Below are 15,100 nucleotides of genomic sequence, written 5' to 3'. Positions count from 1 at the left end.
CATGACCACAGGGCCCAGTACCAGTGATAAAACTGGCCCCTTTCCTTAGGCTCTGCTGTCTCTTCCAGGTCAAGGCCTCTGCGATTGAAAATGACCACAGGCCGGGAATTCCCTGGTGGTCCAGTGGTTAGGATTCTGCACTTCTACTGCAGGGGGCATGAGTTTGATCCCTAGTCAGGGAACTAAGATCTCATATGCCATGCCACATGGCATGGCCAAAAAAAAAAAGAAGGTAAAGAAAATGACCGTGGGACTTCCCTGGTGGCGCAGTGGTTAAGAGTCCGCCTGCCAACGCAGGGGACACGGGTTCGAGCCCTGGTCAGGGAAGATCCCACATGCCGCAGAGCAACTAAGCCTGCACGCCTAGAGCCTGTGCTCCGCAATAAGGAAAGCCACCGCAATGAGAAGCCCGCTCGCCGCAACTAGAGAAAGCCCACGCGCAGCAACGAATACCCCATGCAGCCAATAAATAAAGAAAGAAAAGAAAAGAAAAAATGACCACAGGGCACTGAAGCCCAGGGATATTGCTGGACAGAGTAGGAGAGTGATGCCACAGTCCTTCCATCTTAGCCTTGGCCCGAGAGCACCATTTTCCAAGCTTAGCCTTGGGAACTGCTACTGGCATTCCCAGAAAAGAGGGTTTATAAATTTGGTAAACAGACAAAGCCAAACACTGCATACCTTCTTTAAGTCTTTAACAAGCTATTCTGAAATGCCAAAAGGACAGACATGCTGTGTTCCAGAAATTCAGGGGTCACCCACGGCCCACAGAGCATAGCACCCTGGCCAAGCCAACCTAGACATTCTTGCTGTAACCATGACCTCTGTGGCACCCTGCACTGTGACCTGTACTCTCCCACCAAAGGGTCAGTTCTGGTGGCTGGATTTAGGCAGAAGGGAACACCTCTCCAGCCCTGGCACTCCCTCAGTGGCTCACTCTGTGAAGCCCTAAAACCTGCAGAGGTCCAGGTCAGAGACACACAATAGGCTCCACTGGGCTTCACCCTGCCTTCCCGGCCAGATCCCCACCACACACAGAGCCAATCTGAGGCCTGGGCGGTTCCCCAGCCTTTGCTGCTCTCTGCCCCTGGGAATAAGAGTGTAGTTTTAGAAACACTTGCTCCAGGGCTAGAGGACAGACCCAGTGCTGTGGGAAATTGTCTTAGAGATGAAAGTGGAATCAAGCCGGGCTGGTCCTAAACTTTGCTGAGTCATGGGCCCCTTTGAGAATCTGACATATGTTCTGGTCCCTTTAGCCACTTTTGGTCAGAATCATACACAGACTAAAAGCCTTGTTTGAATCCTCCATTTAAGTAATGAGAAACTGAGCCCCAGGGAGGGGCAAGGACTTGCCCTAGATCACATGGCAGAACCTGGGCTAGAAGACAAGCCCCCAGATCCCAGCAGCAGCCATAAGAGGCCTGTCCCCCAGGGAAAGGCCAGAGGGAAGGGAGGACACAGGTGGAATTGGGTAAATAGTTTTAATGTGTAACAGCAGGCCAAATGGGAGGACAAGACACCCCCAAGGCCCCAGCCCTTCTCCCATGATGCCCTTAGACCTGTGTGTGGGCCAGCCCCATGCCTGCCCCAGCCCTGAGGCCCACAAGTCCCAGGGAAGGGTGGGAAAGGAAGGTGGGTAGCTGGGAGCTCAGCCCCAAGGGTTCAGGGGGGCCAACACAGGGGCTAGTTGAATTTGGCCTTGGAAAAATCCATCTCTGGATGCTGATCCATGAACCTGGGGAGGGAAAGTAGGAAGAAGGTGAAACACGCCATCCCTCTCCCCCAAATTAGTCCCTTTCTCTTAGCTCCCCACATGAACTCTAATCTCTTTAGAACTCTGAGCAACTTGGAGCCAGGCCAGGCAGGAGTGGGGCCCCAGGGACTCTCTTTAAGGCCCATTTGAGGACCTGAGGCTGGAAGCTGAGGTGCCAACACTGGCGCAGTTCTTCTGTCGGTGACAATGACCGCCTGTTACCCCTTCCTACCCTGAGGTGGCCTTGCCCTCAAGATGACCTCAGCAAGTGATTAGGGGAGGCAAGCCAAGGCTATAAAGCCACAAACTTGGCTGGCTCATCCTGGAAGGGGCAGGGCAGCTCCTGTGTTCTGCTCAGTACACACTCGTTGCTGTCACCCAGGTCCAAGCCCCAGACACCTTCCCCAAACCCCCATCTCTCAGTTGCTCACTTCTTCAGAATCTCCTGTTTCTTCTGCTCATCTGAGGTGGGCAGCCCCATGGACTTCTGTCTCTGGTCGTACATCATCTTCTCCACCATGCTGCGGGTCTCACTGTCCAGATCTGACAGCTGGGGGGCAGGCAGTGACAGGGATGGGTGAAGCTCTGGGGACACCTAGGCCCCTCACCTCCCAACCGAAGCTCCTCCAACCAGCCAGGGCTCACCTTGGAGTTCTCAGGGTTGATCTTCTTGGTATTGATCTCGGGGTCACTGGACACCAAACGGCTCCACCACTCCATCTTGTTGATCTGAGAGGAAGAGGAGGACCACCGGGGGATGGGTGGTGGCTTGCTCTGTGCCCTGGGAACCACCACCCAACCCTTCCAGAACCGAACTCTCTCCCATCCACATCCTGCACTGGGGACCTGCGAAGGCCTGTACTGGGACCTAGGGTGCAAATGAACAAGACTTCTGCCCTCCACAGTGGCTGGGGGAGACAGACACGGAGACAGTCACAAATCAGCATGATAACGGAAAGAATAAAGTACAGAGGGAGGACTTCCCTGGTGGCACAGTGGTTAAGAATCCACCTGCCAATGCAGAGGACACGGGTTCGATCCCTGGTCCGGGAAGACCCCACATGCCACAGAGCAACTAAGCCCATGCACCGCAACTACTGAAGCCCGGGCGCCTAGAGCCCATGCTCCGCAACAAGAGAAGCCACCACAATGAGAAGCCCGCGCACTGCAACGAAGAGTAACCCCCACTGGCTGCAACTAGAGAAAGCCCATGTGCAGCAACGAAGACCCAGCGCAGCCAAAAAATAAATAAATAAAATAAATGTATACAAAAAAAAAAGTACAGAGGGAGATATTCATCCAGCGTGGAGGGAGAGGTCAGAGCAATACATGGATGGGCTAGGCCTTTAAGGACATGCAGTAAACCACATTAAAAAGCAGGGAAGGACATTCCAGGTGGGAGGAAATGCAAGTGCAAGGGCACAGAGGCAGCCAAGGCCAGTCAGGTAGGTTGGGTCAGGTGGTATGTGCCATGGGACGCTTTCCTTGGACCCCTAGCACTTTACAGAGACCACATTCGTTTACTGGTGTCTGTAATCCCAGCTCTCTGAGGGTGTAAGGGAGGGAACGTAGGCTTCCTCAGGGCACAGTTTTCTACGTGTTGTTCACTGTTCTCTCTCCAGCGCTTAGAACAGTCTCTGGCACGTAGTAGGTGTTCAAGTATTTGTTGAATTGAATGCATGTACAAACCTAATGGAAAGGAAAAGGCTTTGGTACTAAGGACAGTTCCGATCCCAACTCCACCTCCTCCTAGAGGCAAAAGCCTGGGCAAATCTCTGAGCTACCCTTTTCCTGAGTCTAAAACTAGACAGACCTACTTTAAAAGTCTTGTTGTGGGGATTAAAAAAGGTATGTCCATCAGGCCCCCAGCACGGTCTCCGAGTTCATGAGCAGCCCCCTCTCCCTAAGTCACAACACAGGCCAGGAGGCGGGGCTTCTCGCACCTTCTCCAGATGCACCGTCACCACCTTGCCATCCTCGATGAGCCACGAGCTCTCCTCCACCTTCACCTCGTTGTAAAGGTCCCCGTCCACGATCGCCGGCTGCCCCTTGAGCCCCACCCGGAGGCGCCTCCGCTGGATGTCCACCACCACGTCCTTCCCCTTCAGCCGGAAGTTCACGTGGAAGGGCACTGCCAGCTGCATGGGGCAGGAGCAGTCAGGAGAGGCCCCAGGCTGGCTCCCTCACCTCCGCCCCAGCCCCTGCACTCACGTCCAGCTCCGACAGGGTCTGGGTCCAGCGGTAATTGGGCAGGTCCGCCCCATTGCCGAAATTGGGCTTCAGCTTCCCTTTGTCCTTCTCGTCCTCCTCCTCCTCCTCCTCAGCCTCCTGCTCACAGTTGGGGTGCTCGGTTACTTACTTGACAGACCCAGACTGAACCCCACTGGGCCAGGCCCAGGGTTGGCACTGGGCGTACAGCCATAGAACAGTACAGACCTGGTCCCTGCCCAGTCCACGGCCCACTAGGAGCCAGAGGTAAAACCTGTTCTGATCTCTGCCTGAGAGGAGCTCAGATTGCTAGACCATGTGACAGCTGGGGGACGGTGACAGTCAGAGATGGACCCATGGGACCCACCCAGCTGGCAGTTCAAGCCAAAGGACTTAGGAAGAAAGCCCAGCACAGAACAGGTCATGAGGTGGCCATCAGTAGAGCTGTTCTAAAATAAAACCAGGCTGACAAATGATCAACTTCCTTTTTCTGTGTCTGTAAGGTTGAGACCCTAGTCTCAGACCAGAACCTCTGCAAAGCCAAATGAGTGCCCCAAGGATTATTTGGGAAGCTGGACTCAGGTCAATGGGAGGAGCCCTGAGGGGAACATGCCTCAGGTGTGTCAGAGCAATCCACCATGAAGGGCCAGGCTGGGCCCACAGACCCCAGCCCACCCAAATGGTGCCTGTACAGGCACTGCCCTCCCTGGCTCTTGGGCTTTCCTGCCAAGGCTTAAAGGCAGTGGGTTTTGTTTTTTTTTTAACCCACTTTGGTCCAATGTGGAATCTTGAAGTATGGGGAGGATTCCCAAAGCTAAGGAGGGGCGGGGTGGGGAAGGGGAAGGCTTTCCAGAGAAAGGGAAAAGTTGAAGAGTCCCCGGAAGTTCCCCAGCCCCCTGCTAGTCCTGACCAGCCCCAGTCCATCTCACCTGCTTCCCTGGTGAGCCGAGACTGCCATTCTTGAGCTGGGCTTCATGATTCTCTGCATCCTTTTTCTGTGGCAAAGGGCAAAACATTTGGCAAGAGGGTACCCACTTCTAGTGCCAATGGGGATCAGGGGGGCAGGGGAGAGAAGCCCACTCCTACTTGGTCAATTTCCAGCTGCAGCCTCTCGGCCTCCTCATCAGTCAGTTCCTTGATCTGGGGCCCAGAGGTCTCTGACTTGGCCTCCTTGGCCAGCCTGGCTGCCCGCTCCGCTTTCTCCCGCCGCTCAGTCTCCTGCCGAGCTCTCTTCTCCCGCCTGGCCTTCTGTGCCAGCTGGTTGTGGTGGTTGAAGGTCTGTGTGATAAGCTGAGGAAGAAAGAGAAGGCAATGAGGCATCAGGGGACGGGACATGTCCCAAGACGTGAGGCTAGTCCTATCTCTATTTGCTGAGTGCCTGGGCAAGGCATTGCACTCAGAACCGCAGTTTCCACATCTACAAAATGGCATTTAATACACACCTATATCATTGAGCTGTAATAAGAATACCTGCAGGGCTTCCCTGGTGGCGCAGTGGTTGAGAATCCGCCTGCCAATGCAGGGGACACGGGTTCGAGCCCTGGTCTGGGAAGATCCCACATGCCACGGAGCAACTAGGCCCGTGAGCCACAATTACTGAGCCTGCGCGTCTGGAGCCTGTGCTCTGCCACAAGAGAGGCCGCGATAGTGAGAGGCCCGCACACCGCGATGAAGAGTGGGCCCCGCTTGCCACAACTAGAGAAAGCCCTCGCACAGAAACGAAGACCCAACACAGCCAAAAATAAATAAATAAATAAATAAATAAATTTATTAAAAAAAAAAAAAAAAGAATACCTGCAAAGAATCTGCTTCAGTAAACAGCGACCACTTTAAAAAAAAACAAAAAAAAAACAAGGCAGTCCAGGGACTAAGACCCAACACTGAAGTTGGACAACCTGCATTCTAATCCAGGCTTTGTCACGCACTAGCTATTGTATTTTTGGCAAATTACTTAACCTGTTAAGAGTTTCAGATTCCTTATCAGCAAGGATGAGTCCCTACCTCACAGGGATGTTGTGCAGACCAAATGATAAGTGCTCTGAAAAGTCCTTCATTATGGAGTGAAGCTGTTAGAAGCAGAACTCCAGCCTCAGCCCCTCTGAGAAGCTCTTCCCCAGCTCTCAGGCCAGAGAGACCTTTCTTGAGGGAAAAGGTAGTCTCCTCCTCTCCTCAGCCTGCAAGCTAACCATTTCAAATCCTGCCTCTCCCATGAAACCTTCCCAGGATGCTTCCAACACACATCCTGCTAGCTGGTCCTCCTGCTGCCCAAGAGCAACCCCAATACTGTTGCCACCTGTCTGGTTCTGTGGCCTTGAACAAGTAAACAACTTTGACACTTTCTAAGCCCCAGTTTCATCAGCTCTCATGACATGTGTCACCTGGCTGAGGCTAACTCAGTGTGAGCTGGTGGAGGGTGGGGAGAAGCACCTTCTCTGCTATGAAAATACAATGGGAGAAATGGTTCTACCTCATGTTTTACACCAGCAGCTCTCAGAGTGTGCTCCCCTGACCCACGGCAACAGCGTCACCCAGAATTTGTTAGAAATGCTAAATCCCAGGCCCCACTCTAGACCTACTGCATCAGAAATTCTGGGGATATGGCCCAGCAATCTGTATTTTTAACAAGCCCTCCTGGCCAATTCTCGTGCATACGTGAGAGTCACACCTACATTTGAGTTCCTGGTCTACTCCTACGTGTGTGACCCTGAGGTCATCTCTCTGTGCTTCTATCTTAGTATTTCTAAAAGCAGTCTTACATAGCTATTCTTTGCCTAGAGTGTCCTTGCCCCTACTCCCAGGTTGCCTGGCAAACTCCTACTCATCCTCCAGGACCAGCTCAAGTGTCTCTTGAATTTCACCTCTTCACCTTTGGCAGGCTCAGGAATTTACCCAACTTAGGAAACCCAACTCTGTGTCAACCCACACACCTGGAGGAGGCCTCACAGGGCACCCACCACATGATCAGCAGTCAACAAACCATCTTTCAAGAATCTCTGAGCCATAGATGGAGGGAGAAAGGGATCTGCAAGAGCTGAGGGGAGTCACGTGGGGCTCAGGGTCACTGGAGTCAGCCATGGGCTCCCAGATCTAGGGTTCTGCCAAATGCCCTGTGGCCTCTCATTCATTTGAGGCCAGTTCCTCCTCTTACCCTCACACCTCCAACCTCACGCCACACTGCAGTAGCTCCACACTCTTCAAGTTTAAAGGGTACCAAAAGAACCCCCAAACCAAATGGGTTAACAAAGTGAGGTGTGTATAAGAAAGAAATGAGCCACCTGAAGGCCATTCTGCTGTCAACAGAAGGGATCAGTCATGGCACAATTACGCCAGCAGAGGCTGTTCCACCACAGGGCCTTGGTCCCAAGTCCCTAATCAGGACCTTGAACTCAAGCCATTTGCCAATGAGTGGCCAAGGGGAGGCGGGAGCGGGGCCATCCCCTCTTCCCGCTCCAGTGAATCATGTTACGTCCCATTCGTCCTGTTCTTTCCTAGCTCCTGGAGGTTAGATGAGGGCAGAGCTGAACCACCAGGCATAGTCAAGGCCAATCACAGCAGCCTCTGACCCCCTCCTCCCAGTCTCCTCCCACCAGCTTTACCCAGGCCCAGCCCCAGGTAGAGACCCCTGGGAGTGTGTAGCCTAGGCAGGAGTACCAACTGGCAGGCTGTCAGAGCCAAGCTTCTGTCACTGGACACATCTTTGGGAACCACAGACCAGCAGAGTGGGGAAGCAGTGAGGAGGGCTGGGCCAGTTCTAAAAGACAGCCCCCGACTGCTCAGTGGGCATACCTGAACACAGCGCTCCCTGACCTAGGCTGGGCGACAGGGGAGCAAAGGGTGGTTCCCACAGCCTGGCCGGGAGACCCCAGAGGGAAATTTAAGCTAAACCCAAAGGCATGAGGTCCTGAACCTGACCATAGGGTGAGGGGACACATCTGAGGGAGAAGACACACTCCTGTTCTAGAACTTCATATAAATGGAATCATTCAATATGTGCTCTTATCTGTCTTCCTTTAAAAGGCTGAATAATGTTATATTATGTGTATATATGACATTTTGTTTATTCATCCATCAATGAACGCTTGGGTTGCTTCCACTTCTTGGCTATAATGATCAGTGCTGCTATGGGTGTACAAATCTCTCTTCAAGACCCTGCTCTCAATTTTGGGGGGTATTCACCTAGAAGTGGGATTGCTGGATCATATGATAGTTCTATTTTTAATTTTTTGAGGAACCACCATACAGTTTTCCACAGCAGCTGCACCATTTTACATTCCCACCAACAGTGCACCAGAGTTCCAATTTCTCCACATCCTTGCCAACACTTGGTGTTTTCTGGGGTTTTTGACAGAAGCCATCCTAATGGGTGTGAGGTGACGACATCTCATTGTGATTTTGATTTGACTTTCTCTAATGATTAGTTGAGCATCTTTTATAATAAAAAGTTTTTTTTTTAAAGGAATTCCTTTATTTTTATTTATTTATTTATTTTTGGCTGTGTTGGGTCTTCGTTTCTGTGCGAGGGCTTTCTCTAGTTGTGGCAAGCGGGGGCCACTCTTCATCGCGGTGCGCGGGCCTCTCACTATCGCGGCCTCTCTTGCTGCGGAGCACAGGCTCCAGACACGCAGGCTCAGTAGTTGTGGCTGACGGGCCTAGTTGCTCCGCGGCATGTGGGATCCTCCCAGACCAGGGCTCGAACCCGTGTCCCCTGCATTGGCAGGCAGACTCCCGACCACTGCGCCACCAGGGAAGCCCTCTTTTTTTTTTTTTTTTAATAGCGAATATTATGTGCCAGACACTTTTCTTTCTTTTTTTTTTTTAATTTATTTATTTATTTATTTATGGCTGTGTTGGGTCTTCGTTTCCGTGCGAGGGCTTTCTCTAGTTGTGGCAAGCGGGGGCCACTCTTCATCGCGGTGCGCGGGCCTCTCACCACCGCGGCCTCTCCCGTTGCGGAGCACAGGCTCCAGACGCGCAGGCTCAGCAATTGTGGCACACGGGCCCAGGCTCAGCAGTTGTGGCACACGGGCCCAGCCCGCTCTGCGGCACGTGGGATCTTCCCAGACCAGGGCTCGAACCTGTGTCCCCTGCATTAGCAGGCAGACTCTCAACTACTGCGCCACCAGGAAAGCCCCGTCATTACGTCTCTTTTGCCACACATGTGTTCTATTGTGAAGAAGCAAACAGCTACCTTTTATTCTATAGCTTCCAGGTTTCTATCCTTGCAAGGTCTCCTCCACACAAGGTTATACATAGTTTCCCAGCTTTCCTTACTAAGCTCTTCTTGATCTGCAATTTATTTTTAGATATGAGTAAAACAGATGGTACAGTATGGTACACGTTTTGTTCTTTTACCAGTAGCCAGTTATAGCAGCATGAATCATTAAATCGTCCTTTGCCTGTTGAACTGAATTACCTACCTTATTGGACACATCTTAAATCCTCATGTGTGCTAGACTTTTTCTGGATTCTCTATTCTGCTTCACTAGTCCACTCATCTCTTCCTATGTCAATAACATACTGATTAGATTATGGCTTTATCCGAATCCATAATGCCTAGCCCCAAAGCTATAAAAATGAAAAGTATTTTTGTATTTCTCTAAGTTTGTAGCATGAAGGTATTTACAGTCATTTACAGTGGGAGTCATATCTCCCACTTGGTATAAATATTGATACACATTTCTCTGTAGAAATATTAATGTTTCATTACATGATGCTGCTCCTGACCCCTGGACTGGGGTACTGTACGTAATGTACAGTATATGCACTGTATTCCCTCCTAAAATCCAATGAATTCTAAATCCCAAAACACATCTGGCCCCAAGAGGTCCAAAAAAGGGTCTGTGAACTTGTATCCTCATGTGCCAGCCACACTATATGACCTCTTTTTATCCTTAAAACAGCCCTGTGAGGGAAAGATTATCCCCTTTTCCAGGGAAGAAAAATGAGGCTCAGAAAGTGATTCACCCACCACCACACAGCTGTCAAGCAGGAAGAGGGGGAGACCAGGATTCACTCACATCTGCCTAGCTCCAGAGAACACGTTCTTAACCAACGCACTTGGAAACGATGCACCTGGTGGCCCAGTGCACAGTAAGTCCCCAATACAAAGAAGTTACTGGTGTTACAAATGGAGACTAGGCAGGAAGGCTAGACAGGTTTCTGCCTGCCTGAGAGTCAGACCAACCTCCTGGGAAAGAGCTGACTCTAAGGGAGCAAAGAGCCAAGGAGCATAGCAAGGTCTAAGAGGGACCAGCAGACATCCAATCACAGCAGTGACACCATCATGCCCGTGACACCTCTGAGACACCACTTCTCAATATTATTCATCTCTCTCCCTTCTGCCTGCTATCTTACTCATCCTTCACACCTCAGGCACCTCTTCCTCATCAAGTCTTCCTTGAGCCCCCAACCTAGGTTAGTCCCCATTTTATGCTCCCAGGACTTCCGCCCTAACACCCGTCACTTCTTCATTGTCTTTTTTTTGGGGGGGTGGCGGTTTGTAAGGGGGCCACACTGTGAGATCCATGAAAACAAAGACCATTGTCTGTATTCACCTCTATAATCCCGAAGGGTTTGTCATAGTAGCTAACACAGGCAAAGTGTTAAGTGCTCAATAAACATTAGTTTACAAATGAATGAATGCAGATATTGCAAGGTCATCTGGCCCACAGAAAAATGGGAGGTGCTAGTACTAATACAGAAAGAGTATTTGAGCCACAAAGGGTCCTACAGGTCAGTGAGTCCACCTTCTTCCATTTTACAGATGTGAAGATTAAAAGGACCAGAGAATTGGTGGGAAATCAACCAGGCCACACAGCTAGACCAAGAACCCAGGACTCCTACTCCAGGCCAAAGTGTCTATAACAGAGTAGCCTCAGACCATCAAGACACATTATCAAGCATTTCAGCTTGTTAGAACCCTGAAGCCACAGAAAGCAGTTTGCAAAATATCTCCTTCTTGTTATTATGTCTCTTAAATTTAAGTGAAAACAAATATCAAAGTTATAAAAATCACGGTTCAGTGAGGTGACATGATTTACCAATCTTCAAAAACATAATCACAACCTAAGGAATTAGAAGATGTTCAAGGTATCAGAACCCATACCACAAAACACAATTCTCAGGAATCACCTCACACCAGTCAGGATGGCCATCATCAAAAAGTCTACAAATAATAAATGCTGGAGAGGGTGTGGAGAAAAGGGAACCCTCCTACACTGTTGGTGGGAATGTAAATTGGTGCAGCCACTATGGAGAACAGTATGGAGGTTCCTTAAAAAACTAAAAATAGAGCTACCATATGATCCTACAATCCCACTCCTGGGCATATATCCGGAGAAAAACATGGTCTTCAAGGATACATGCATCCCAGTGTTCACTGCAGAACTGTTTACAATAGGCAAGACATGGAAGCAACCTAGATGTCCATCAACAGATGAATGGATAACGAATATGTGGTGTACACACACACACACACACACACACACACACACACACACACACACACAGAGGAATATTACTCAGCCATAAAAAAGAATGAAATAGTGCCATTTGCAACACCATGGATGGACCTAGAGATTATCACACTAAGTGAAGTTAGTCAGAGAAAGATAAATATCATATGATATCACTTATATGTGGAATCTTAAAAAATGATACAAATGAATTTATTTACAAAACAGAAATAGACTCACAGACACAGAAAATAAACTTATGGTTACCAAAGGGGAAAGGGGAAGAGGGATAATCCAGGAGTTTGGGATTAACAGATACACACTGCTGTATATAAAACAGATAAAAAACAAGGACCTACTGTATAGCACAGGGAACTATATTCAATATCTTATAATAACCTATAATGGAAAAGAATCTGAAAAAGTATATATATCTATCTATCTATCTATCTATCTATCTATCTATATCTGTATGTTTGTGTGTATGTGTATACATATCTATCTATCTCTGACTCACTTTTCTGTACACCTGAAACTAACACAAGATTGTAAATCAACTATTTCAATTTAAAAAAAAAATTTTTTAAACCCTGCAATTCTCAAATCCTTGAACTTTTGCTCACAGCATCTGGGAAGACTGGGATAGCCGGCTTTGAGTTTTCCTATATCTGTCTTCTAAGCTCAATTTCTAACATTTGCCTACTCTCATCTCCCAGCTAGGTAATTAGAAAAAACCTCAATGGAAAAGGAACCAAAAAGCATGGTGTCAGGGGCAGAAGGCACTTTTACAAAAGACTCTGGCTCCAATCCTGGGTCTCCCATAACTCAGCTCAAAAATTTGGACAACCCTAGCTCTCCCAAAACTCAGACCAATTTCCTCACTTGTAAATGGGGATAGTAACATCTGCCCTTCTCAAACTTCTAGAGGACCATGGGGATAGGGTAGATAAAGCACTTGGCAAGGAGAGGGGCTTCAATAAATGACAGCTTGCTTCCCTTCCCCGACTCTTTGCCCTTGGCATTTTACTTCTGCTATAGGTTATTATTATGCCAAAGGAAGGCCAAGTAAGCTCTTCTTCTGGAGAAACAGAGCTGCCCAAGGGACAGTGGTCCCCAACACTCACCTTCTCCGCCATCCCCTCTTCTCCTCCAACGAAAAAGTCCGTTTTGCGTCGAAGGAAGCTGAAGAAAGTGTTCACGAGCTGAAAGAAGACAAAGACCAAAGCTGTAGAGATGCCATATTGGGAGCCCCTCACCTACACAGAAGCTAACTTCCTTAGTCTAGGAGGGAACTTGGGACTGGACTGTTTCACCCCGAGCCTCCCAACTGAGAAAACAGGCCCTGACTTAGTCACTTCTGCCAGGAAGCCTAGCCTAACCTTACCTAGATCACCTGAAAGGCAGATTTCTCATTTCTTGTGTGCATGTGTATATGTGTTTCACATTTTTTGTGGTGCTAGAAGCAGCCTGAGGATATCGGACACTCCTCTGCATCCAGGGCTTGAAACACCTGGGATCCAGCTTTCCTCTCCACAAAATAAAAAGCCCATCCAGAGTGGCACTGGCTGAGTTACTAGGGCAGACCTAGAAGGAGGGGAACAAATGAAGCCACTTCAAAGAAGGTTAAGACCAACTAACTCTGGCTGGGGTATCAGTGTAGCCAAGTCGTTTAAGAGCATCGGTCTGGGTATCAGACTGATATACATTAGCTCTGTGGCCTTGGGAAAGTTTCTTAACTCCATAAAACAGAAACAGCAGCAGGACCTATTTCTAGGGATATAGGTGAGGATCCTCTGTGAGGACCAAAGGAGGTAATGGAGGTGAGGTCCTTAGCAGTGTCTCGCCCAGAGCAAGAGACCCTCTGCGGGAGAGTGAACTCATCACAAGCAGGCACTGTGAACCATGACTTTGTCTACATCCCCAATGCCTAGCACCAGATCTGACTCAGAGTACATGCTCAATAAAATTTTTGCTGAATGAAAAGACCTAGTAGTGACTTAAGATTAGCACATATAACTAAGCCCTTTTATTTGCCCAAGTGAGTGGTTCTAAATCTGACGCTAGAATTTATCTCAATGGTTTCAATTCCTGCTTCTAGACACTTTTTCAATTCACTCAAAAACGAACTCACTCCCAAATCCAACTGTGTCAACAATTTAGGGGGGTGGGGGATGGGAGCCTTTCACATCTCCAAATTAATAGCACTCTTCCCACCTCAAAGGGCTTAGGAGTCCTTGGTCACCACAGGCACCTAAATGAGAGAATGGGAATGGAAAGCTCCATGAAAACATGTCCCCAGAGAGACACAGAATCAGAAATGGTCTGTGGAAAGCACACACTGGCCTAAGGATTCTGGTTCCCTCTAGGTCAGGACCCTTTTGGATGATCTTGGGCAAGTTCCTTCAGTTTCTTTATAGAAAGACTGATCTTGATAGGCTTTTCTACCTTTTGAACTTTCCATGGTTCAAAAAACCAACTCCAGAATCTCGACTAGTTGGTCTTTATCCTTCATACACTACGTGTTATTGGGTCTGGTCACTACACATGAATTATGTTCTTGCACACATCAATCACTCAACAGATACTTGTTGAATGTTCAAGCCTGATTACTGAGAATTCCTCACTGTCCTTCACTTCAAGACACTACTCTCCTACAAATACAGGAAATAAGGATTCGTAGCTCTGTCTCAAAGAAAGAAACTGAGGCCTGGAGACGTGGAACGGTCTCAAGTTGGTAGGTGGTGTAGAACAATTGTGAACACAGGTCTCCTATTCCCCCATTCAAGCCCTAAAAAGACCACGTGTTAATATCACCACCCCACCCCCCACACACACACCGCACACATTCTTCCGCTCGTTCCAAGTCTTGGTACATGCAAATCTCAATGTCCAGAATAGTTCATCCTAAAGGATGCTCTTCGGGAGCGGCCAGCAGAAAAGAAACGGGGCCAGAAGTATGTGGGAGAATAAGGCGGGGGCGGGGAGAGATCCCAAGACTCTGGGTCTTTTCCAGGGGCGGGCGCAGGGACGCCGGAGCTGCTAAGACAGGAACTACTGAGGGGCCCCAGGGTCCCATGACTGATACGAGTGCAAGACTTGCGGCAAGGAGGCCAGGCCGGAAGCTGGAGTGCAGTAAGAATGTGGGGGGGATTCCAGAGCTTACGAGGCCCAGGGGTGTATCTCGGATCTTGAAGGCAGAGAAGGACGGAGAGAGCGTGGCTGGGGCCCCCCGGGAGGGCCAGGCCGAGCCAACGCCGCACGGGCCGTTACCTCCTGCACGCCGCCCTCGTGCTGCTGCGCCATGGCCAGCAACATGCCGTCGAACCGATCCTCCTCCTGCTCTCCGCCCATCGTGCCGGCCGCTAGCTACGCTCCGAAATCTGAGCTCCGCACACGCGTCCCGCGCTCTCCGGTCCTTAGGGTCGCGTCCGGTCCAACCGCTCTAGTCCTCGGCCTTCCGCAGCGGAGCCGGAAACACGCACACGCCCCGCCGCCCAGGCCCGCCTGCTAGCTCTCTCTTCCCGCCTCTCTTCCGGCCTGCAGCCATTGACCGCGCGGCAAACAGCCCGCTTCGCCGGCCATTGGTCGACTTGCTAAGCCAATTAAAGAGCTCGTCAGTGAAGTTGTGGGCGGAGACGAGGGCCCCGGAGTTTGGTGTGAGTTGCTATGGTCACCAGACGCTTTT

General features: G+C 49.8%; 1 protein-coding gene across 1 annotated transcript; it reads right to left on the bottom strand.

Annotated features, from left to right (window-relative positions):
- Positions 1 to 1,467: 1,467 nt before the first annotated feature.
- Positions 1,468 to 14,885, bottom strand: NUDC (nuclear distribution C, dynein complex regulator). Its single transcript, XM_059916285.1, has 9 exons — positions 14,686 to 14,885; positions 12,540 to 12,617; positions 5,048 to 5,251; positions 4,891 to 4,956; positions 3,965 to 4,081; positions 3,697 to 3,891; positions 2,399 to 2,482; positions 2,185 to 2,303; positions 1,468 to 1,735 (listed from the first exon to the last, which is right to left on the bottom strand). Exons 1-9 carry the CDS (start codon positions 14,764 to 14,766, stop codon positions 1,684 to 1,686), a joined length of 996 nt encoding a protein of 331 aa, XP_059772268.1. The 5' UTR covers positions 14,767 to 14,885; the 3' UTR covers positions 1,468 to 1,683.
- Positions 14,886 to 15,100: the final 215 nt, after the last annotated feature.

The sequence above is a fragment of the Balaenoptera ricei genome, chromosome 1, assembly GCF_028023285.1.
Source record: "Balaenoptera ricei isolate mBalRic1 chromosome 1, mBalRic1.hap2, whole genome shotgun sequence".
NCBI classification, from domain to species: Eukaryota; Metazoa; Chordata; class Mammalia; order Artiodactyla; family Balaenopteridae; genus Balaenoptera; species Balaenoptera ricei.
Note: the sequence above shows the minus strand (reverse complement) of the source record. Positions and strands in the feature narration are given on the sequence as shown.